The following is a 26,769-nucleotide window of genomic DNA, read 5'->3' as shown; positions in this document are numbered from 1 at the left end:
GATTGATCATTAACAGGAAGTTGTTTATTCTCACTTAGCGCAGGTAGGTAGGTACATATAAAAAACCACATTACTTACGGATGACCTAATATGAACATCTCATTCGACGGATCTCTTCATCAATGACAGAGAGCCGTATACTTAGCAAGTTGAAACTGGTTGCGGCTAAATTACGGGTCCCGCCCTATGCCGATTGGTTTTGTAGAAAACTGCAATAGGGTATTCTAATACCGATCGTTGGGTCGTCTCGATTGCCGAAACTAAAGGAAGATTCAACTTTTTGCCACGATATTAACGGAACGGCGTTAACCCCGAGGGGCCTCACCGCGACAGAGACCGAAGGGGTAGAGGGGACCGTAGATATAAAGGAGAGAGCCCCGTCCTGCGGGGGCTCAGTACCGTTCAAAGATGCTGACTGCCAAGATGCTGCGTGGTACCAGGCCGATCTACCATCTTGTGTTCCTAATATGCCTCTCTATTGGTTATGTCTGTGAGTAAAAGGCATATATAAAGTTCCCGCGTGAACGAGCGTGTATTCGAATTTACACGGTGTGTTTATTAAATCGGCGCAAGAGCAAGTGTCACGGTGTAAAAACGATATTTCCCTTAAGTTGTTCGTGTGTTTTGGATTTACTGGTGTTATTCATTTCAAATCGATAAAGCTTGTTTATTGATGGAAATATCGATTAGATGGAAAACGTGTGTAGAAACGAGATAGTTACTGACAACGAAAAGTGTGTAGAATGTTTATTTAAATATAAATTCGCGGTCCGTAAAATACAGCGTAAGCGGGCGTTTTCGAATGGCAAAGTGACAGTCGAGTCGAAGTGATGTTAAGTAAAATGTCCGACTAAAGTACAAAAGAAAATTATACGCGCAAAATGGTATTAACTAACGTATTGGAGACTATGATGTTCGTAATTATTCATTGGAATTATAAATCGAATCATAACCACTAAGAATATGAATTACCGTTTCCAAAGTTGCCGTCTTTTGCAAATATCATTAACTCAATCTTAATTTCTTGTAGATCCATTCCCGCTTCAAGTGTTACCTAGCATACCGGGTTATATCCCTGTTTATATAAGGTACGGGGATCAGCCGTTGGAGGATATAAATCCTGCGGTAGCGGAGGCGTTTCACGAACAATCGAGCTCATCTAAGGTGACCTAATTCATCTTGATGGTTTTTAAAATATTTCCGATCTTTCGAAAATGTGTCTAACGTCGTCAATACTTCGTAAGCTGCGAAATTACTGGAAAATATATCCAATATATACCCGTACGACACGGGTTGTGGTGCATGATTTGCAACATTCCACGAAATATTGCAGAGATGCTGCAGTAATATATTAATGTCTACTCCTGGGCAACATTGCAGGAATTATTCATGCAACATGTCAGCAATATTGCTGATATACGTATTACGGGAACTGTCTTGCAAGATTGCAGCAATTATTCGGCAACATTTCCGACAGTATTACTGTAATAATAGGGTAAATCCGGGATATTTCGACCACTTTTTGGAAAACAAATCGTGGCATTGTTGTTTTTCAGACTTTTGTTGTTTTGGGCAAATTAAAGCAGTGTCTAAGTAATTTAGAGTATACATAAATTATACTCTGCGATAAATTAAAATATTTGTTTTCATTTTCAAACAAAAATATTGACATTGCAACTGACCGGTCTCACCCGCATATTAGAGCGACTACCCTCTATGGGTGGGGCCGACGTTGAAAAATACCAAAAAGTGTAGCTTACAAAAAGTATAATAAATGAGGAAATTAATTGTTATGTTTAATAAAATTGCATTCGTTTTCGTCCCACTCTTCTAACGACATATCACTTTCTTGTAAAACTAGACTTTCGCTCCCTGAATCTGCAGATTATTCTAACTGTTTTTTGTGTTGCTCCACATTTTTCTTCTTCCGAATTGAAAAGTTCGTTTGTTTCTTGTAGTTGCTTTGTCCGTCTGTGCCCAAATGTTCTCTAAACTACTCATAATGGTTAATTAGTATGCTCGAACTATGCCAGAATCACGTGAGTAATCGACTACATTCTCAACATAAAGTACAAACGAATACCTACATGCGTATTATTGAGGTTATACTGTAGTTTTATACATATTATATCCCCCAATATCGGAATAGTGTAAATAAACTCTCCTGTCTGTCAAGGCAGTAAAAGGTTCGTCTACCATGCTACAGATCTCTTTGGTTCCAATATCCATGTGCCCAGGACTGTCGGAAGAATGTATATAGGTAGGTATATAGCTCTATGTGTACGTCGCGTCGCCTTACCTTGTCCCTACGGTAGGGAATTCTTCCGACAATTGTGGGCACAGGGAGATTCGAACCGAAGAGTCCTGTAGCATCGTAGACGGACTTACGTATTCGAATAACTCTCACCGTGCAAAACTTCGAACTCACATTTTTGAAAAACGAAGGCTTATTGTGGCAAACCCCATTACGGTTTTGCAACACTAGATGTGTAGGGTAAACTCAAGTAAGTCCGTGATAGTTTTAGAATTTGCCTATTAACTGCTAATATTCACATTTTCTGAAAGCGAGTCTAGGATATAATGATACATCAGACATCATACAAACAAATAATAGGTTAACAGAAATTTACTAAGTATATTTAATTGAAAATATACGAAATTAAATTTACACTCCAAACTCTGGTTACTTCGCGATAGCTCTGCTAACTCTGTGATAGTTCTCGCTGGCCCGATATATGTTCACCAGCTACTTGTTTACGTTATTTTACATTATTTTACATTATTTCACATTATTTCACATTATTTCACATTATTTCACATTATTTCACATTATTTCACATTATTTCACATTATTTCACATTATTTCACATTGTTTCACATTGTTTCACATTGTTTCACATTGTTTCACATTGTTTCACATTGTTTCACATTGTTTCACATTGTTTCACATTGTTTCACATTCTTTCACATTGTTTCACATTCTTTCACATTCTTTCACATTATTTCACATTATTTCACATTATTTCACATTATTTCACATTATTTCACATTGTTTCACATTATTTCACATTGTTTCACATTGTTTCACAGTATTTTACATTGTTTTACATTATTTTACATTATTTTACATTATTTTACATTATTTTACATTATTTTACATTATTTTACATTATTTTACATTATTTTACATTATTTTACATTATTTTACATTATTTTACATTATTTTACATTATTTTACATTATTTTACATTATTTTACATTATTTTACATTATTTTACATTATTTTACATTATTTTACATTATTTTACATTATTTTATATTATTGTTATTTTGTGACACTATAATCAATCGTTTCATGGTCAGATGTCTGAGACGTAAGGAAACATTGTTTCTGGTATTGATCATCAGAATTTTTCAAACAGCGCAATCAGAAACGCAGTCTCTGGCACACGAAAAGTAAGAATTTAGTTATTTTCATAAGCAACTAAGAACTAAAAAATAATTATTTTCTTGTACTACAATTTCAATGGTGTTTTTTTTCACTTTAAATAATTCACTTTAAATAAAATCGTGGGGCACCATGTGCAACCAGAAGTTGAAGTATCGGTTGGCAAGTGGAACATTATCAACTACAGTTTATCAATTTTATATCACATTACAATCTGTATCCTGTATTTAATAGTACATTGCGTGACAAAGGAGAGAAGAAAGCGATTTCAACGTGTGTGAAGTCTCGCTACCCGACCGCAGCGAGAGCAGCATTTCACGTGAGGCAAAATCGCGTCTCTCTCGTGTCACGCACAATACTTTTTTCAACACCTGCATGAAAGGTGTGTTTTTGATAGCCTGCTGAGCGAATCGCAAAAAAATGTGCATGTTCGATTGCTTTTTTATTCTGTCAAAATTAATAACTACGTGTATTTATTTTCCAACAAAATAAACTAAACAAACTGCTTCCGATAATGATTCTAATTTGTGGTTATCTCGCCACTCCATAAATTTGTTGTACATCGTCTTGTACCTTTCTTTTCATTTCGACGGCAGCAAATTTTCTTCAATCAGTTTCGTAGCTTCTGCTACTTCAGGGGGCGTGTGGTAGCCCGTATCGCTATCACACTCATTATTACTCATTTTATGAGTAAAACACACATGATCGAAAACGATTAGTCGAACAATTGCATCTTCATACCACAGGGTAACGCCAAAGTCCAGTTTCCTTGGGAGCAAAGTAAAAAATTGCGAATACGCATGCGCGTAAAGTCTTTTTCCTTTGGGAGAAAAGTAGAAAACGCGAATACGTCTGAAATTGGCCATTTTGCCCGCGCTCAGCAGGCGTAAAAAACACCCATTTTCATGCAGGTGTTGAAAAAAATATTTTGTTTCATTAATGCGAATGAAAACTTTCCCACTTCGATGGTTGCTTCTATAGTATTTACCCTCCGGCGGGCCCGCTTTGTCGAATCTCATGAGCGGACGCGCTGCGGCACTTTATGCCGCAAACAGAAAGACACCAATACAATTCAATAATAGCCAAATTTATTGCATAAATGACAAGAACAGTAAAGTCAGAAGTAGTTCGTACAAAATAAACGAAATAAATTCTAGAATAATCAATAAAAACCAATAGTAAAAGTACTAAAATAAACTACGAGATCAGTCTTCCACAATTGGGGGATGCAAGAAATGATTGCAATGAACTGTTTTATTACTATGCTTTGTGCGTAGTAATAATAAAGTGAGAGAAGGATATTGTATTTCGTCGCCTTCGTACCGCTTTGTAGCGACGAAAGTCGTTTATGATTTGCCGCCATTTCGGTCCCTCTCACTCATTCGCGGGCTGTCCCACTCTACGCGATACCAGAATAAAGGGAAACTGAAAAGATTCTGCGATTCGATCTAAGGTGATGCTCGATCACGAATCCTTACCTTAGATCGAGATAGATCTTGTATTGTATTGTATTTTTGTGTTCCTGTGTGTTTCTAACACACAGGATGGCGTTTCAAGCATGTCGCTTATATTGCCCAACGAACGATAGTCAATTTTTCCTTTTTCCCTCCTCTCTCCTTCGGGTCCCAGCAGCAGCGACGCACCGGGAGACAGGTGATGGTCACCCATCTTTCCCCAGTACGCCGCCCGTGATGTTTAACTTCGGTGATCTTACGGGAACCGGTGTTTCCATCACGGCCATGGCCGCTGGTCGAGATAGATCTGTATAGCGCGCTTGTAAACTAACTAATTGACCGGCCGCGATCTTCGGGGCATCGGCATGCACCGAGGGCGGTACATAATCAGAGGGAATGGACCGAACTGAGGATGATTTGCGATGTATGGGGCCATGGAGCACAATGAAAGATTCATTGCCACAAACAAACACAGCTAAGTTCTAAGAGTTTTCTACATGAAATGATCAGACGCGCTGCGGCACAGAATACCGCGATTTAGTACCTTCCACTTGAAAAATTCAGTTACATCTGATACAGTACTTCAATAGCCACGATTTCGGTGTTATATGTTCCCTGTAATAGTCAGCCAAGCATATCTCGATGAACACTGGCATACAACTGAGTATGTAAATGATATCTCTAAATACATAAAAATGCGGCATAAAAGACCGGGACGCGCCCGCCAGAGGGTTAAAGTGATTCATATCCTATTATGAAAAATCGTGCTCAACGATTTTATATAAAGTGAATTATTTAAAGTAAAAACACACCATCGAAATTGTAGTACAAGAAAATAATTATTTTTCAGTTTTTAGTGCATTTTTAATAAAATCGTTTAACATAATTTTTTTTATATATTTTCTTTATTTTCTAGTTTTTAGTGTTTGTGGATTTGTATTTCACAACTCAGACTTCTTTACAAATATCTTCTATTGCTATATACAGTTTAATCGTTTGCTTAAACGCTATAGTGCTAAATCCACTAAAAAGTAATTCTTTTCTTGTATTACAATTTCGATGGTGATATACTACGAACGCCTGCAAAGTTTTAGTTTTACTATTCGTACATACGTGACGGATCATTTCTCGATAAATAATTATGTATTTTTGGTCCCAAACGCAACGGCTTTTTATCGTTTTCGTAAAGACCGCTAGTGGCTGATTTCAAATCGTTTGGTTTTGTGGTTATGGGTTATATTTATTGATAATTGGGTAATTTATTCATGCCCTCAGGGTTATTTTTTTTAAATATTGTATTGTCATCTAAACTACGCACGCCTGCAATGTTGCAAGACAATTGGATAGTTGGAAGTTGGTTAAAGGGTATAGCCGGTTAAGATGGTCAAATGTGCCTTTGAACCGAATTCGACTCACGAGGAATCATTCGAAAGCTTATTAAAAAAGAAACATTTGTGGCAATTTTCAACTTCGTATCTCCACCCGGAGGATAGTAAAGGGCAAAAATAGGAAATCAGGTTTTTGCCGAATTTCTCCTATACTAGGTGATGAAAAATTTTGAAAAAAATCAGAGGCATTTCTGTTATCGGGGCACATATTAGAGAATTGTTTCAGATTTTTAAATTGAAAAATCAAGCTGTGAAAAATAAAAAACGCCAAAAAATGCTGAAAAATGCCGATTGTGTATCGAAGCAGTCTTGGCACTATAATTATATTTTTACTGTAAGTACGTATCATTGTTACTGATTATTGTCCAGAATTTTTTTCAGATTTTTAAATTTGGTGCACCGCAGTTAAAAAAATTAAAAACTGATTTTTTCGTCGTTTTTTCCGTGTCAGAGGAACTTATACGTCGAATTGCTTCATGAAATAAGTGTTTTACGCGATCTTCAATGTTTATACGTGCAGCAAATCATCACAGGAATTACAGAAACTGAAAAAACCGAAACAAAAATCTGAAACAATTCTCTAATATGTGTCCCGATAACAGAAATGCCTCTGATTTTTTTCAAATTTTTTCATCCCCTAGTATAGGAGAAATTCGGCAAAAACCTGATTTCCTATTTTTGCCCTTTACTATCCTCCGGGTGGAGATACGAAGTTGAAAATTGCCACAAATGTTTCTGTTTTAATAAGCTTTCGAATGATTCGTCGTGAGTCGAATTCGGTTCAAGGGCACATTTCACCATCTTAACCGGCTATACCCTTTGGGTTAGCAGATTTGAACTATACAAACAAACAGAGGATCGAAGCTGAATAAAATCGTTTAAAAATAACTCTGATGCATTACTATATGATAATTTTAAGAGTAAATCTTGTTAAGGTGTCACCTTACCATCACTCACCAGCCATTTCAATTTTTTATTTATCTTCTAAAACACATATAATACATAAAAAAAAGCGACCGTCCACAATTAGCATGAAGAATTTCCCAAATAATGCGCTGCCAGAACAAAAACGCTTTCGATCTATCACACTAACTTCAATTGTCCGATTCTCTCACCGCGTCATAAATTAGAAGATCAACACTGTGTATTAGTTTTTTTTTAAACTAACTTGGGTCTGACAACTTCGAGTTATAAACGAATGAAAAAGTATCACGGAGTAACCACTATCACGGACTAAGACGGATTTACCTTACCTAAAAATATATATTGTAGTACGCACTCTATTTAAAAAAATTAAATTAATCTTCAAATCTCGTCTAAAATTCCATGTACTAACACTCTGGCAATAATAAGTTTTTTCATATGTAATTAGAACGGTCTACGAGGTATTCTAGCGCCATCAGTTAAAAGAAACACACTGTAGAACCCACTCGACGTCATGCATGTACATTGTACTTCGACAAATTTTGTCAAAATTGCATTATGATATGTGCGTAATTTTGCACAAATATTGCGCAAATGTTGTTACTGCAAAATTGCACGGCAATATGTGCGTAATATTGCAGAAATATTGCACAAATGTTGTCACTGCAAAATTGCACGACAATATGTCCGCAATATTACAGATATATTGCAATGGTAACATTTCCGCAACAAAATCTGCGGTATGGGCAAATATTTAGTATTTTCAAAAATCATATACATTGTACAATTGTATAAAATATTGGTCACTGTAGTTCGATAAATGAATCGTTTATTTGTTCGAAAAAGAATTCACAAACCGTTAGTGACAAAAAAGGAAAAATATTCTCGTAAGCATGTAGGAGAAAGGTGTATAAACCGACCCCCTTAAGGCGTAATTCATATAAAAAATACAAATGCACATTATTTAAATAGAAGTAAAGTAGTTTTTGTGAATTAGTTTATCTACCTTATTATTGGCTTAGATCAAATTTAGCTACCTGATCAATTATATTTTTTATGCGCATTTTTGTGAAGGTATACTAAAGGACGTAGGTGTACAAAATGATCCCTACGAGGGATCCCTTGAAAAATGACCCCATGGATCATTTTATACCTACTGATAGTAAATAAGACGAACATTAAAAAAACAATGATTTATTTAAATAAAAACAGAAATTAAACTCAATCACAAAATATGCGAACATAATAAATTAAAACAGCTTCTTAAGAAAATCAAGACTTAGTTAATTTTCGGTACATAATCAATGATTAGGAATACTTAAAAACAATTTACAAACATAAAAAAATGAGATCAGCTCCACAGATTCAAATTTTCTCGCGCACCCCCTGGGATTCCTGGGATCATTTTACCCTAGTACGGACGGATCACATGATCCTAAACATTCAGCACACATTCAGTGGTTGAATATAGCACCAAATTATTACATTCGGTAACGAAACATACATTAAATTATTGTTGAGTTGTCCTTAAATGGCGAAAGTTGTCGCGAAAAAGCAGCTGTCACACTAAGCCGATTATGACAAAAGTTACACAACATTGAAAAATACCTAACCTTGATTTTTATTAAACAATTTTATTCAGCTGCGATCCTTTGTTTGTATGTTTGTATGATGGTATGTTGTACGCGGTCATCCGTTAAAACTGCAACCTACGCGAGCGCGGACAGGTAAGATGGTAACAGCGCCTCACGGACGCATTCCACTACAACTATGCATCGGCTCTGCGTTAAAAAAGCTGCCAGCGACCGCTGGACAACAGTGATGCCCGAGCTTCAGAAATTTTAGGATGGTCTCTTTTAAATTAACGTCACTAAGAGCTATTCGGATTTTCCGAACCCGGGGTTGAAGAATTTGGGGCCTTTTTCGTATAACTTTTGAACTATAACAGATATCGGAAAGCAATTTGCGCCAAAAAATGAGGAAAAATGAGGAAAAATGAGGATTATTCCCTCTTAATGGTGGATAATTTAAAATATTTTACGTTTACTTAATTTTTCTTTTATCAATTTTTTAACCATAATTGTTGTGAGAAGCTTTTGCAAACTGTTTATTTGATACTGTATTTAATGCTCTTTTTAAAATTCCTGGTGTTGATGAACAATAGGCTAGTTGTTTCTGTATCATTACTTTCATAAATTGAGAAATTAAATTTTTATTCAATTATGTGTTTGTTGAGGCCAAAATGTCGACTTGTTCTTTGGAGGTTGTAAGACTCCGACGACACAATGTCACACTCCTTGCGGTTTTTTCCACCGCAAGAGTTCACTAATTGAACGGTGATTGAGGTATGTGGAAGGATAGTGGTGAAATCAAACTGACAATGTAGCGCGTAACAACATAACACTTAAAATATATTCTGACAAAACTGACTGAAAATACTTGTACACTTGAATTTCGGTAAAGTTATAATGTGCGCTGGTAGTGTCTCAGAATGCTGAATGCAATTCTGTCGATGATGATAGTACAGAGGTTTTGTTCGATCTGGTTTTCCAAGTTGCATTCAGGCTCTACCAAGCCTTTGAAAGCTCTTGCAGGGGTGTGTCTTAAAAATAAGAGGTGGTAGACTATTGCCTATTGGCTGTAAATGATTGTGGCATTGGGCGACGAAACGCACCGGAAAGGGAAGCTGAGTTCCACGAAATCGCATCGAACGGCGCGACTCCGTTTGTTTATGTCGTCTAGAGATACGCGGTCTTGACTCGGCCCAATAGCCCATATTTCACGGCACCGCTGGTAAATAGTTACGTCCCAAGATTTTAGGCCCGGACGGTCGGCTCAAGTGTTTGCCACGTGCGGATTGACGAAGCACAGGCCCAGGAAACGCTTCGAATTCAGTAATTGTATTTTTCACGCTCAACAGTGTTAGTTCTGCAATACTCAGAATCTATTGTTCTGGTTTTCTTTTTTTATAATTTTATCCTTAATGCAGTGCATGCATAGATCGGACGTAACGGGTCACTAATAGGGCGTGTCTTTGATTGTAGCGGTGTTTAAATTTTTTTCTATAATTGTTGTATCTGAATGTTTTAACCTTTTAGCTACTCAACGCCATGCCTATATCGGCTTTCGTTAATGTCATTTTCGGAACGATGTGCCATTACTGTGTCTTTTACACGCAGATGGCAAAAATCTCTCCGTACAGGGGTATAACGCTGCGGTCAACCCTGTCGTAGCTAAAAATTTTTTAATTGAGACGGGTACGAGACCAGTCGACATTGTTTTCAAACCTTATTACAGTAAGCTGGGGTGCGAGTAGTAAACCGATCATAAAAGCGGAGCGCGCGCCTCGATTACCTGGTTCCGGATATTCCCACTAGCTCTTTGCGACGTTAATTTGATTGAGACCATCCTAAAATTCTCGAAGCTCGAGCATCACTGTTGTCCAGCGGTTGCCATTTTACCTGTTCGCGCGCGTGTAGGTTGCAGTTTTAACGGATGATCCTGTATGTTTGTATGTTTGTATGTATGGTTCAAATCTGGCAACTCAAATTTAACCCACTTCTATCTGTTGGAATGTGTACAACGATAGACTGTTCCTAGAGTTAGAGTGTCAGGGACTTTAAGGACCCGGTAATTTATGAGATTCCTTTCTTTCGCTACAGGAGACCCAAAAGAAGGGAAAACGGTCTTCTCGAACCCTGCGCTTCTCAGTCCGAGAAAACCCTCTGAACGGATAACTTGTATCGCGCTAAAGACAGTATTCTTTCTATTACTTTTAGTTTAAGTTTTATACAGTTCTTATTATTATTATTATACTGACGTTCGACTGTGTAACTTTTATTTTCTTGAATAAATAAACATTATATTCTAACAGGTTATGGGCCCAGTTCCGATCGCCAGTGTAGTGATTATAAAGTAAAGACAGTATAAGACACTAAAGTGCGTCGTTTAATTTAAAAGTGTGAAGTTAAAAACTGTCACAATGGCTGAAGGTTTTCGGTTTAACATCCAGAAACTCAATAGTGAGAACTACTCAGTGTGGAGTTATAAAGTTGAAATCTTGCTAATAAAGGATCATTCGTGGGATGTCATAACTAAGGATAAGCCTAACCCTGCAGATGCTGCATGGTCATCAAAGGATGATCAAGCGCGTGCTACAATTGGTTTATTGGTAGAAGACAATCAGTTGCAGCACATTAGGAACGCTAAGACAGCGCGGGAAGCGTGCGATGCACTAAAAGGATATCATCAATAGGCCACTTTGACAAGTAAAGTACTTTTGTTAAAGCGGATATGCAGAACGGTATTAAAAGAGGGTGGTGATATGGAAGACCACATCACAGTTTTTTCGAATAATGTAGATCGATTGACAGCTCTCGGACAGGAATTGCCAGATAATCTTGTTGCTGCGATGTTACTTGGAAGTTTACCCGAATCTTATGAGACTCTTGTAACGGCTTTAGAGAGTAGACCCGAAAGTGACCTTACTTCTCAGCTCGTAAAAAGTAAATTAGTCGACGAGTATAAAAGGCGTAAAGGAGCAAAGGACACGAGGGATAATTCGGAAAGAAATGAAGCAGCATTAAAATCAAGTGTTAAAGAAAAATGCGATACACAGGCTAAAAAGAATTGTTTCTTTTGTAAGAAGCTAGGACATTTTAAAAGTGAATGTTTGAAATACAAATCGTGGAAGAGCAAAAAGGAAAAAGCTCGTAAAGTCTCAGACGATAAATCTTCTACAGATTGTTGTTTTTACGCTAAGGCATCCGAAATTTCAGAAGAGGCACATCTAGTACAGACAAAAGAGAAAGCGGGTACTTGGGTTGTCGACTCTGGTGCAACGGGCCACATGGCCACATCGAAGGATTTTTTCCGGGATTTTGACGCAAACAGCAAAGGCTCTGTGTGTCTTACAGATGAAAAGAAACTAGCCAAAGTGCAAGGCGTCGGTTCAGGGATCATAAAATGCGTAGCGGACTCAGGAAAGGTTGTCGAGATACAGATGCGCGACGTGCTGTACGTTCCGACCCTAGGTTCTAATTTATTGTCGGTAAAGAAACTGACGAAAGAAGGATACAGCCTTAATTTTAAAGAAGACCGCTGCCAAATTATAAAGAATGGAGAATTGCAGGTAACAGCAAAATTTTCTCCAGATTTATATTATCTAAGTGCGGTTGAAAAGGCTTGTACGGTCAATGGAACCATAAACATGGATCATACAGAGCTTTGTCAGCATGCTTGGCATCGACGTTTTGGACACCGTGACCCAGCGGCAATTAAAGACCTGGCCGAAAAGGACTTAGCAACAGGTATTACAATCAAGGATTGTAAAATGCGAGTGACCTGTGAATGCTGCATTAAAGGAAAGATGGCACGCATTCCTTTCCCGAAGGAATCGATGAATAGGAGTCATTCGTTTTTAGATTTAATTCATACGGACGTTTGCGGGCCTATGCAGACGATAACGCCGGGAAATAAGCGGTACATTTTAACGATCATTGATGATTTCTCGAGGTATTCTAAGATATGTCTTATGAGTCATAAAAGTGAAGCAGCAACATTCATTAAAGAATTTGTGGAATTAGTGAAAACACAATTTCAAAAAAAAAAAACCGAAAAGGATAAGATCTGATCAAGGAAGGGAGTATGTTAACAATGATCTTCAGGAATATTTGAAAAAGGAAGGCATACAAGTCCAGTACACAGCTATATATTCTCCGCAACAAAACGGTGTTGCAGAGCGGAAGAATACGTCATTGCTAGAAATGGCTAGATGTATGCTGTTAGATGCAAATTTGGAAAATAAATACTGGGGTGAAGCAGTAAATACAGCAAACTATTTACAAAATAGGTTACCAACAAAAGCAACAGACAAAACCCCATATGAGTTATGGTTTTCAAGAAAGCCAGATGTGAAGAATCTACACATATTTGGATGTGAAGCCTATGCGCATATTCATAAGGAACAAAGGAGAAAATTAGATGACAAGGCTGAGAAACTAATTTTCATCGGCTATTCAGAGGAATCGAAGGCGTTTCGTTTATTAAATAAACAGACAAACATGATCAAGATAAGCCGAGATGTAATATTTCTCGACAAAATTCAAGAAAAGAAAAAGGATCACAAAACGCACGACGAAATAATTTTTTCAAATACGGAGACTCATCATGAAGAGGACCATGGATCTGCACGAGAGGATCATCATGAAGGTGAATCATCATTGGAAGATGAATCAAGTGTGGATGATTTTCATTCGACAGGTGAAATAGACAGTGACAATGTTGAACATTCGCAAAGTGAAGTGGTAGAACAAACAGGGTGCAGACGATCTGAAAGATCGAATAGAGGAGTACCACCGGACAGGTATATGGCTAATTTAAATTTAATTAAAAATGAAGAAAGTGAACCGCGAAGTGTTAAGGAAGCACTATCAAGTTTTAACAAAAACAAGTGGAAGAAAGCGATGGACGAGGAAATTAATTCGCTAAATGAAAACGGTACGTGGGATATTGTGCCAATACCAAAAGACAGAAATCTTGTTACCTGTAAGTGGGTTTTTAAGACTAAGTGTAGTGCAGATGGAAATACTGAGAGATATAAGGCTCGACTCGTTGCGCGAGGTTTTTCTCAAAAGTATGGAGTCGATTATGATGAAGTTTTTGCGCCTGTTGTGCGGCAGACAACTTTTCGAACCTTTCTTACATACGCAGATATAAAGGGGATGGTTATAAAGCACTTCGACGCGAAGACTGCTTTTCTAAATGGAAAAATTTCGGAAACCATTTACACGAAGCAACCCGAAGGCTACGTTATTCCAGGTAAAGAAAATCATGTTTGCAGATTAAACCGAGGAATTTACGGATTAAAACAGGCAGCGAAGATATGGAATGACCAACTCAATAATTTACTTATAAAGTATGGATTCATAGAGAGCAAAGCTGATCCGTGTTTATACATGAAAAATGATAACGGACAAATGATTTATCTTATCATTTATGTTGACGACATTTTAATTGCTGGAGGAAATATAAAGGAAATTAACGAAACAGCCGATTTCTTGAAGCAGCATTTTCGCCTTAATGATTTAGGAATTTTAAAGCATTATCTAGGCATTGAAATTCGACGAGATAAAGACGGGTTTTATTACATTAAACAAACCAAATACATCGAAAAGGTTTTAAATAGATTTGGCTTAAAAGATGCAAAAATTTCCAGCACACCTTTAGATGAAGGATATGCAAAAATAAGGGACAAGCAGCCTTCAATGGAGAAGAATGGAAAGTATCAGCAATTAATTGGGGCTTTGTTATATTTAGCAGTAAACACTCGACCGGATATTGCTGCAAGTGTCACAATATTAAGTCAGCAGAATAAGCAACCTACAGTAGTGGATTGGACAGAGGCAAAAAGGGTCGCCCGGTACCTGAAAGGGACGAAGGATTATGAACTACGGCTAGGTCATCGAAATGGGCAAAAAGGACTTGTTGGTGTCGCTGACGCTGATTGGGCTCAAAACAGGGAGAACAGAAAGTCAATTAGTGGCTATTTATTTCAATATTATGGATCTTCAATAAGCTGGGGCTGCCGGAAACAGGCATGTGTTGCACTCTCTTCGACGGAAACAGAATATGTTTCCCTTGCGGAAGCAGCGCAAGAAGGAATATGGATTCGCCGTCTTCTTGAAGATTTCGAAGGAACAATTTTAGAGCCAACAATCATCTTTGAAGATAATCAAAGTTGCCTCAAACTTATCTCTAATAAGAAATTTAGTCACAGGACAAAACATATAGACACTAAGTTCCATTACGTTAAAGATTTAAAGGATAATGGGATTATGGACTACAAATACTGTCCAACGGATCAAATGCCTGCCGATTTATTGACAAAACCTTTAGGAAAAATAAAGTTAAGATATATGGCAGAGCGATGCGGGTTGATTGTTCAGCAAATTAATACAGTCTAATTATTGTTGAGGAAGAGTGTTGGAATGTGTACAACGATAGACTGTTCCTAGAGTTAGAGTGTCAGGGACTTTAAGGACCCGGTAATTTATGAGTTTCCTTTCTTTCGCTACAGGAGACCCAAAAGAGGGGAAAACGGTCTTCTCGACCCCTGCGCTTCTCAGTCCGAGAAAACCCTCTGAACGGATAACTTGTATCGCGCTAAAGACAGTATTCTTTCTATTACTTTTAGTTTAAGTTTTATACAGTTCTTATTATTATTATTATACTGACGTTCGACTGTGTAACTTTTATTTTCTTGAATAAATAAACATTATATTCTAACAATATCTATCCAGTTGTCTTGATACTTTGCAGGCATGCGTAGTTTGGATGACAATACAATATTTTTAAAAAAAATTAACCCGAAGGGGTGAAAAAATTACCCAGTCATCAATAAATATAACCCATAACCACAAATCCAAACGACTTGAATTCAGCCACTCGCGTTCTTTACGGAAACGACAAAAAGCCGCTGCGTTCGGGACGCTAGTCGCATCGCTAGTCGCATCGCGATCCGTCACGTATGTACGAATAGTAAAACTACAACTTTGCAGGCATTCGTAGTATATCACCATTGAAATTGTAGTACAAGAAAATAATTATTTTTTATTGACTGTAGCACTACAACGTTTAAGCAAACTGTTAAACTATATACAGCAATAAAAGATATTTGTAAAGAACTCTGAGCTGTGAAATGTAAATCCACAATCACTAAAAATTAGACAATAAAAAATATATAATAAAAAATTCATGTTAAACGATTTTATTAAAAATGTAGTAAAAACTAAATTAAAATGCACTAAAAACTAAAAAATAATTCTTTTCTTGTACTTCAATTGTGATGGTGTTAATAAAATACACTTTAAATAAAATCCTGGAGCACGATATTTCATAACAGGATATGAATCAGCTTAATACAGAAGCAAACATCGAAATGAATTTGATGTTAGAAAGTTTTCATTCGCTTTAATGAAATAAAATATTTTAATTGCGGGATACAGATTGTAATGTAACATGAAATGGACAAACTGCAGTTGATGATGTTCCACTTACCAACCGATTCTTCAACTTCTGGTTGCACATGGTGCCCTACGATTTTATTTCAAGTGATATTAACACCATCCAAATTGAAGTACAAGAAAATAATTATTTTTTTAGTTTTTAGTGCATTTTAATTTAGTTTTTACTACATTTTTAATAAAATCGTTTAACATAAATTTTTTTTTATATATTTTTTATTTCTTGTTTATAACACACACATCCCTGATATTTGCATGGTACATCGCGCGCCACTTGACGACGTACAGGCCGAACTTTTGTACATCAATATTAAGAAGTAGCAGCACTAATAGCCGCATAACAGACAGGAATCATTTTACCCCGAGGGATCGTTTTAGACATCTTTCCCCTACGTATTCTACATGTCGGTTACAATTTTTCACTTTTCTCGGGAATAAAAATATGAACTATGTATATTAGTTTCAATAGATAAACCTATAAAATTAGAAGTTATGTGTTCAATGACCGATTATATTATTTACCATTACGTTGCAGAATATCAGCTTAGATAATGTTTCTGATTCTATGGATCTTAATCTTGAGATAGATGGTGAGAACACGTACAATGTCCAAGCTGTGCGCATTAGACAGGTAGATAACACATTTTCTGATACAGACGAGAAGAGGAAGCAAGCAACGGAAAAGAGTATAGGCACGAACCAGGTATAGAATAGACCTCTCATCCTATTGTCTTTAGTGTCACCGTTCTGAAGTACCGATATTCTGAAATAACCACTTAGAGACACTATAATCAGAGTCTGGCCACGAGAAGGCCACTTTTGATTGATCTGCCATTTTTGGTCTATTCCCGCTGATTTTTAAATCTGTCAATTATACTAATCTTAATTGTAATACATTTTTGCAAAAGGGTGCTTTACATCCACCCATTTTGTATGAAGCAATCACAATTAGAATTTCTTGATATACCTATGTATATACCTATTTACGTAAAGTAAGCAGAAGTAAAATACCGCCATAAACGTAAGAGGTGTTAAGAGTGGTCAACAGTGAAATGGTATATATCTCTTTCTCTCTCGTAGGATTTAGCTCAAACATGGCGGACAGTGGCTCGTGGCCAGACTCTGATTATAGTGTCTCTAAACCACTGGTTTTCGAGCGCCCTCTCCTTTTTTCGAGCGGTGGGTGCGGGAAACAAATGTATTTCTAGCATTGACACAGGTAAAGCTGCCGGTATCACCGAGAAAAGTATAGAATCTGTGTTATACAGGGCGTCCCACTAACTCGATTCACCTCAAATATCTATTATTTCAAGTAATAAACGAAAATATTATTTATAAAAGTTGTATGGTTGTAAGAAACACAAAACACGGTGAAACTAAATAGTTTCTTTACAGGTGGTCGGATAGAGCGGATGTGAAGGTCAATTTTATTTTTTCAAATGTACTGTCAAATTCAATAGAATAGCGAATTCTTAGTACGAAAGTACTAAAGTGCATTAATCGTAAAACTTATTGTTTCTGAGATATTCAACATTGCCCATCCTATTACTTTCATTTTGAAACATATTCGAAGCTATGCTCAGTTCATTTCGGATAGCTGGCCGTTGAATGAGGAAATAATAAAATAAAATAATAAATACGAACGTGAAAAGGCGCTTTTATTACTCTTGAAAGCATAAACACGCCATGTGAGGCATGTGTAATAAACCAAATGAACGACACTTAATATAAATTCAAACATATTGATATATTTATTAATATTAAAACGTGATACAGAAATTAAACAAATAATTCAATTTATCACGCAACAGAATGTAATGAATATTCCAACCAGTTCAACCAATTTTTTGCAAGTATTTGAAGCATTCGTAGGGTACATATTATATTGAACTTGATGCGAATTTTTTTTCAGCTACCTGTCTTGCCTCTTTTAACTATTTGACACCTTCAAGGGGAAGGGCGACAGTAAGTCATAGTAGTGTAAGTGATAGAGATGCCCCACTACAGTGGTTCGCGCTATGTCGGTGCGCCATCCTTCCAATGGGACGGTTAAAGACCAACATCGACTCGAACTAGCCCGATCATCGCAGCCAGCCAATACCCTATACATTTTCTTAGGTATGGCCGGACTCGAGAATCCCGACTCCCGCAGTTCCTTCCTCGATGCCACATGGCAGTCAAACTGTCGGTCTGCACTACGCTAACCGCTTTCCGTCCTTTAACATTTTGAGTGCTGGGGGTCTGGTGTAATACATACTTGAAACGAAAGCCGCGCGCGTTTCAAATTTCACTTTCTACATTTCTGATCCTACCTTAATAAAAACAATTCGAATTGCTTGGTGAGGTCCTCCCAATGAAAATGAGTCCAAACACGACATAAATCAGACTATTTTAAGGATTATTATCCTAAAAATAGTCCATTTCTGCACCCCTTTTCCAATAATGTAGTACGTTCGAATTATGGTTTAAGATTAAAGTTTAAGGATCCGTATTTCGATTATGTTTTAACTAATTATGCAGGGTAACCCGCGTAAGTTTTAATACCTTAATTTAATATATCGAGAACTCCGTATACGGTCAGTTTTAATCAGTCAGGTCTTGAGTTCTATGCATCCCAGGGGCTTTTGAATCTATATTAATACTGACTCGCACTCATCCCTCCTTGTATTTAAAGCCGAGGTGAAATCAATTATTTCTGTAATCCACTTTAGAAAACAAGCAACTTTTGTCTGAAATATTTTTTCTTAAAACCATTTCAAACCATTTCTCGATGTCTAGATGCTAGAAGACAGGCCGGAGGAAGAAAGGTCAGAAGTAAAAATGGTTCCAAAATGAGAAGCGAAAATCACATTTGGTATCTTGACTTGCAGGAGTATCGTTTACACCCCTTGGGTTTTCCCCAACCACTTTCCCGATGACCGTTTACCCAGATCACTTATTGTTGCTGCGACCCCCTCAACCATTATTTGCGCGCTACCTGACAACTGGCTTCTGCCATAATCACACACTCCAAAAATCAGTCACAACGAAATCACGTCACACGTCATTCTTTCAAACAGTACCTGTTCATTCTCCAAATTCATTGTATAGTGTATACACTATTTTTTTCTTATATAAAATGGCCCGCTGATTCCGAAAATAAGATCTAAAGAATTTTCTACGGATACGTTTTCGAGATATCGACAGGTGAACTTTTGACCTCTCTGTCAAAAAGGTGGTCCCACTTAATTGCGAATATCTCGTGTTGCGAATGACCGATATGGTCGAACATTATAACAAATTAAAGATAATTAAACAAATGTTCCTGACAAAACTTTCAAATCGGTTCAGCAGTTTAGGTGAAATCGATGGAAAAATGTGAAAGAAGTCATTTTTTTCGACCGAAATTGAAAACGACAATTCATTTAATCATCTAGGAAAAATGGAAATCTCAAAAAATGGGCCTAGTTTCTCATTTCGTACGTTGAGTCTGCACTTTTTCGAAGAAAACAAGCTGCGACTGAAAAAAATCTATGGATAAATAAAAAAGCTTGAGGCAATTGTGTGAAAACACTAAAATTTCATTTTTTCTTGCTTTTGGTGTTTTTTTTCTATTTTAATGCGTTATTTAAATTTTTATTCATTCTGTACATTTGTTCAAGTATTTTGTTAGTGTACATATGTGTGTTTTAGAAATAGTTCTGGCTCTTTTGTGCCTTTTGTTCGTTTTGGGATTCGTCTCTCTTATGAGGAACCAAATATAATCTTCCATCATTGTCTCATCCCAAAATCCATGATACCACAGCTCAACACCCTTCATATTTTAATGGAAACTCTCTCCTTGTTCGTCATTTACTTACGTCACTAAGATTTTCCGGAAAAAAATTCAAGGTAGAAAAGAAGAAATGGATCTTCAGGGACATGTTTTCGCCTTTTGGAAAAAAAATGAAAGCCATAAAACAGCAAGTGAACTGTGTAGAAATATATAAAAAAATTATGTTAAACGATTTTATTAAAAATGCTCCACGATTTTATTTAAAGTGAGAAAATACCATCGAAATTGTAGCACAGGAAAATAATTATTTATTAGTTTTTAGTGCATTTTTATTATTTCTAAAACACACACATGTTAACAAAATACCTGAAAAGAATTTACAGAATGAATAAAAATATAAATAACAAAATAAAATTGAATAAAACACAAAAACCGAGAAAAAATGAAATTTTAGTGTTTTCACACAATTGTCTCCGGCTTCGGTATTTATCCATAGATTGTCTTCAGTACCAGCTTGTTTTCTTCGTAAAAGTGCAGACTCAACGTAAGAAATGAGAAACTGGGCCGGGGCTCATTGTTGCGATTTCAATTTTTCCCAGATGATTAAATGAATTGTCGATTTCAGTCGAAAAAAATGACCTTTTCACACATTTCCATCGATTTCACCCGAACTACTGAACTGATTTGAAAATTTTGTTAAGAACATTTGTTGGTGATTCAATTATCTTTAATTTGATATAATTTAACGAGATATTCACAATTAAGTGGGACTACCATTTTGACAGACAGGTAAAAAGTTCACCGTCAATATTTCGATAACGTATCCGTAGAAAATTTTTTGGACCTTATTTTCGAAAACAGTGGGCCATTTTACATAAGAAAAAAATAGTGGCATCTGCTGCGGAAAATGGCTGTAAACTAGTATTATTGGTCTTGGCTCTTATGGGGTGAGTCTACACCTTTGGATCGGTGGACATTTGTAAAAAAAAGTGTCCGCGAAATTGTTTATAACATTGAAAATTAATGTTAATTTTTTTTACATCAACCAATTCTGCGCATTAAGAGGGGAAAATGTTTTAAAGAAGCCATATGACGCAAAGGAACCCTTTGGTCAGGAAAAATTGTTAAAGATTTCGGAACGACTTGATTGTGTAGAGTTACACGTATAATATAGGCATGGGCACACCACTACTCTGCTGCTTGATACGAGACACATCATAAGATTACCATAATTTAGTAATCATTTTAAATCAGTTATTATAGGAAGTGTATCTCTGTACACGGAATATCTCGGGTATACAGGGTATCCCGGTAGGTTGGTGTCAATTTGATACAGCGTATTTAACAGGTCATGTAGTTGAAAAAAGTTAATATAAACCCATGTCCGCAAATAATTTATTAAGGAATTATAAGATAGCAGAGATTCGTTACATCGTAAGCGAAGTTGTACAATGCTTCTCCGTTGTATGGGTCTGTAGAGTTGCTGATTGATAAACAAATGAAGAAATTTTTATTTCGATATGAAGTTTTCAATTATTTGCCTCTTGAATATGCTGTATTAATTTGGCATCGGGACATCCTGTATCTAATTTATCACCGTTATTATAACTTTCATTCCTACCGCTTGTGGTGCTGCACTCTTATTTCATGCTTAGCCGTTAACGTTGGATGCGACACGGAAATGGTAATGGGGCTCTAGAGCCCCAAAATCGAAGGACACTGAAGACAATAGGGTGAAATGTTTATTCTATACCTGGTCTGTGATATAGGCACATCGGAGCTTCTCGCAGGAGACATTAACAGAGAAAGTCGTCATGAAACATTTAAGCGAGAAACAATCCAGAAGCCACTGATTAAAGTATAAATTCCATTTAATAATTAACTGTTCACTGATACTAGCTTTAGGAACATCCACACACACGACTATATTATTCAATGAACGAGAAAACCTGGGAAGAATCTAAACTACCTACATACTAAAACAATTAAAAAGTGTTATCTGCTCCATAGATCGTATGTATATGCCGCGATTTCTGAGTTATGTAGAATTAACGAAAACGTAAATGGTGATTTGAAAAAGCGAACTGAAGAATATAATATAATCACAAGATAGACATTGAGAAAATATGTGCAGATAATGTATACTCACCAATTAACCACAAAGGAGATACAGAACAAGATGAGGGACAGTTATTTCATCCAGATTTTTGTCAATACTAATGTTAAATATCCGTTGCCTGGAACTACGTATAAGAAAAATTCCTGACTTAGTCTACAACCATCATTGTAATCTCTTAAACCATTAATTCTGCACAACTAAATTAAATTGATTACGTATTTTAATTGAAATCGAAAGATCGAAGCGATTGATACAAATTAAATTAAATTGTAAAAAAAATTATATTGAACTGAATTCGGTTAAAAAAAATTAAACTATTGGTAGGATAAGTAAGTGTAACTCATCATAAATGAGTCCAGTGGTAAAGTAAGTTGCATTTGCCTTGTATTAAGGCTTTTTATGAGTCTCATGTGTCTAAATTTTCGAGTACTCTTTTTAATCACCGGCTTCTATACACTTTTACATTCTACTTTGGTTAGTAAAAATGGGTATTATATCATTATTGAGCATTATAGTATGGCAGTTGTAGGTATGCAGTTGACGGCAGACTATCTGATAGTTCCAAGAATTACCACCGTCGGTGTATGTATACATCTATGTTAGGTTCATGTTTCTACATACATACATACTTATGTACACTTTTTCAATTGACAGTCACGTATAATAGCTAATCTAAAGAAGAAATCGATGAGTCATTAAATCCTGGCTTTTCAACTCGTCGTCATAATGTATTACTAACAGTTCGACCGACATTTTGCATAGATTTAAGATAAAATCGAACAACTGCGTAGTTTGATAAATAGAAAGAAGACAATTTGTTTTATTTAACTCTTTCATCGAGCATGATGAGTGTACTTACAATTGTACACTAGGGTGGACCTTAGGTACTCTTGGTAAACATTTTTTTGCGAGATTTTTTTCACGCCGCCGAGTAAAATTGTTTCATTGGGTATGAAAATAATTCCTGTAAAAGATGAAGTTAATCGGATATGAGGAATACGTGGCACATGGAACTTGAAAGTTTTTCTCCATTGTAGTTTATCGTTAATATATATGCTTATATATCATTGAATTTGTCTTTTTACGTTCTGTAACAACGTAGAATCAAAATATAAGATCACTTCAAAAACAAATTCACGACCTCGAAAGCTCAAAAATTAACCCTCAGGAAAAACTTTTTTCGTTGGCATTATATTTTTTCCTCGTTAAACAGTACAACTTTCGTGTAAGAAATTTTTTCATTTATTCGCAAATAACGTAGATAGTTTGATGTTTCTTTTTAAACAATCCACTAGATATAATTAATATATTATAAATTTTAGTGTAATACATAATACAAGAAAGTAGGTTTAGAACTGAAAAGGAATATTTAGACAAGTAAAAAATGAAAGAATTTTTTTTCGTTGAAATATTTTATACGTCCGGAAACTGTTTCCTATATTCGGAAACAATTTGCAATATTTTTCCTCGTTATTTTTTTGTCAATAACTGATTATATTTATCCATAAGTTTAACGATGTTCAATCCGTATTTAAAATCGTTCTCATCTTCCCCTAAATTAGGATCTTTTTTAAAAAATTCAATGGCAATTGAGAAGCTCTCAAATTTTTTTTTTGAACCTTAAGAAATAAAATGTTCAATTCCTCTGTCAATATAGTTTCCTACGTCATTTGGAGTAATTGTTTTGTTGCAAGATTTGTCGGCTTCAATACTAATCGCTTCCACCATTCGTAATTTTTTGCTCTTTCCCACTCTTTTGTTCAAGATGAACGTAGTGTCCAGTATTTATGACGGTAGCGTCACAACAGAATGTTTGAACTTTGTTGGACAATCCCCATTCTTCTAACAAATCATACACCGCAGAAGCTTGGTCGTCCCCGCTGCTAGACGAAATCATTGGAATTCCCAGTAATTTTTCAGTCCAATCGATCTTAAATTTTATACAAATTATTTTTTCATGAAATGGATCAACTCCAGGGGAAGGTGTGTTAAAGATATTATGGTCGAAAAATAAGACCCACCCTATTGTGCACATATAGGGTGAGTGATCTAACATTAACATCTAAAATATCTCGTATGGCTTTAGTAAAACAAACAGAAATTAAGAAAGAAATGTTTGACACGAAAAAGTACGTAATATGATAAATATTACTTTTCCTAAAAGTCATATAATACATAGGTATTTTCCTTTTAATACACACCGAGAACGTATGACCAGATAAGTTCACCAGCACTGTGTGTCATATAATTTTACTAACTTTACTACTCGGCTTTGCTCGAAATTTAGATTCTGATTTTATTAACAAAAATTTCATTTATTTTGTTCTTGTGAAAATAGTTGCATTCATCTGAATTAGCTAGACATAATGAGCTGGAACAGATTTCAAGGCCACAGAGTTTACCGTTCGAAAGTTTTTAGGCGACAGACGAACACACAAACACTTTCTGCTTTATATATTAAGATTAGAAAAATATGGAAGTAGAATATATTTAATATTACGTCTCAAAGACAAGGAACGCAATTTTTTCCATACAGAAAAGTATGTAGGTTAGCTAGCCATGACATTTTTTTTATTTCAAAATAACTTATAACTTAAAGTATCTTTGTTTGTATGTTGTGCCCCGAAATTAGAATTGTTAATAATGCAGGACATATTCCAATAATATTTCAGTAACTATGCAAAGTAAGAACAAAACACACTTGACATAAAGTTTCTGTATGCTTAAGTTAATAGTATCCAGAATTGTAAAATTGTATGTCGTTCTCGTTGCAAAAAGTAGAAGACTCCCGTTTTTTATATTAGGAGTAAGTAGCGGTGGGCGCGGTACACTATTGTAGAAACGTCAATAAGAATTGAGTCTTAGGCCACATGCCTTGAGCCCAGAGGCTATTCCTCACTGAGGCCCGAGCCCCTAAATACTTAATAGACGTCGAAAAAATATGTACCTCGTAATGTTTGACGTGTTCACCCTGGGCATACACCAGTTTGGAAGCACCTTGTGAATTGACGGGGTCGTCAATTAAGCCAGGTCGATAAATAGGATCGACTTTCAAAATGATTTTTTTTTATGAGTAAAACAGCATAAAAAGCATTAGAAAATTATTAATGTAACGTAAAATTATTCGTCATTCAAATTAATCCGTAGGTAAAAAAGTTGTTTCGTGGTTGTCAAGGATACTCGCAGTCTAATGTACACATTAACTTCAAATTTCCACAACATATTCTATTGTCTACCTTTCGGTTCTGGCCTTTCTTACTTTCTCGTTTGTTCTTATTTTTTGTCATTGTGTTAAAAAGAGTTTGAAAACTCTCATACCGCACATGAAACTTTCTATCTTAAATATCATTTTGATATAAATTATTGTTTCGCTAAATCCACGATCGTATGATACGCAGTATATAAATCGAAATGCACTTTTAAAATTTACAATTAATATATTCAGTATATATGCAGAAATCCCGACAACCACAACTTTCTTTTCGTAAACTTAACTTCAAGTAAAATTAATATTTTTGAGTGATTGTTCGTTTACCATAATCCTCGCAGGATGTATTTTTATGCATTAATAAACTGCAATAAAAAACGTATTATTGAACACAAATAAGGAATTGTAATATTGATTTTATTTTTCGAACCAGCTCAGTGATTATCCTTGGAAATATTTTCTCGTTAAACAAACAAATTTAAGTAACATATCACTGAAACTGCGAATTCCGAATTTTATGATAACCACCAAATTTTTATACAAAATTTAATTAGTTTATATAACTTTAGAAAATTTCACATGGCAACCGTAAATTCTTATGTTGATGGTCTTTACAGTGAACCCTACCGTTACTGGTCGTTATCTAAAATGAAATGGATCGTCGTTATAAAACAACAGTACCCAAACTCAACTCTAAATCTATCATTTTATCCTTCAGGTTAATCCATTGACTGAAGAAGAAAGGAAGGCCCTGGGGACATTACGAATTGTGACTAAGAAGGAAACACAGAGCACACGTAATATGTACGAAGGAGCACACAGTTCGAACGATCTGCAAGAGGAAAAAGGAAGTTCTAACGAAATGCAGGAGAAAACTCAGAGTTCGAACAGTGTACGTCATTCAAACTTGAATCCCTCAAAATTGTCAAACGATAAACCATGTCACAAGGATAAAAAAGAAGTTTCTAATCCCACTGTAAAATTCAGTCAAATCATTGTCAATGAATCAACTCAATCTGATCTTCATCTAATTAAGGATCTTTCAAAACTTTCTACGGATGAGGGCGCCCCTCCATCCCCACTTATAAACAACGAATCGCCTACTACGGAACAAAGACTTCTGAATATTCTGCCCAACGTTCGAAAACTGTCGCCTCCGCCAGAAATATTGCTTCAGTTATAAATGGAACGGGCAGAAAATCAATCTTTAGAAGAAAAAGCGAAATGAAATAAACGTACTATTCATAGTGAGACCAATTTATAGTAATACCGATAAGCAAGAATTTTGTGATAAAATGTGTACTTGTTTGACAAATCCCACGATTCAACGTTTTACTTACAAGTGTTACGAGTCGAATGAATATTATTGCGCGTTGTTGCCTTGAAAATTGTCCGACGTAATTCATACTCGAATAAAGTTTACCCAAGGTATCATGCCTCATAAAACCGAA

At 35.9% G+C, this 26,769-nt stretch overlaps 1 protein-coding gene across 3 annotated transcripts; it reads left to right on the top strand.

Moving 5' to 3' along the window:
• The first annotated feature begins 341 nt into the window (after positions 1-341).
• LOC143372417 (uncharacterized) lies at positions 342-26,769 on the top strand. 3 transcript variants are annotated; one of them, XM_076818672.1, is made up of 5 exons: positions 342-490; positions 1,031-1,164; positions 16,773-16,940; positions 21,772-21,849; positions 26,037-26,769. In XM_076818672.1, exons 1-5 carry the CDS (start codon positions 409-411, stop codon positions 26,499-26,501), a joined length of 927 nt encoding a protein of 308 aa, XP_076674787.1. In that variant the 5' UTR covers positions 342-408; the 3' UTR covers positions 26,502-26,769. The 3 variants fall into 3 exon arrangements, with proteins under 3 accessions (XP_076674787.1, XP_076674699.1, XP_076674877.1); XM_076818584.1 differs by having other exon boundaries at positions 343-490; positions 16,773-16,929; positions 21,761-21,849; XM_076818762.1 differs by lacking the exon at positions 21,772-21,849 and having other exon boundaries at positions 343-490; positions 16,773-16,868.

This window comes from Andrena cerasifolii, chromosome 1 (assembly GCF_050908995.1).
Source record: "Andrena cerasifolii isolate SP2316 chromosome 1, iyAndCera1_principal, whole genome shotgun sequence".
Lineage (NCBI taxonomy): Eukaryota > Metazoa > Arthropoda > Insecta > Hymenoptera > Andrenidae > Andrena > Andrena cerasifolii.
This window is presented reverse-complemented; position numbering and strand designations above follow the sequence as displayed.

Bases quoted from the DNA above. Each gene is read 5' to 3' on its own strand.
- LOC143372417 (XM_076818672.1), top strand. From the start codon at position 409: ATGCTGACTGCCAAGATGCTGCGTGGTACCAGGCCGATCTACCATCTT. The intron at 491-1,030 runs GTGAGTAAAAGG...AATTTCTTGTAG, and splicing joins CCTCTCTATTGGTTATGTCT to ATCCATTCCCGCTTCAAGTG. The intron at 1,165-16,772 runs GTGACCTAATTC...ATTACGTTGCAG, and splicing joins AACAATCGAGCTCATCTAAG to AATATCAGCTTAGATAATGT.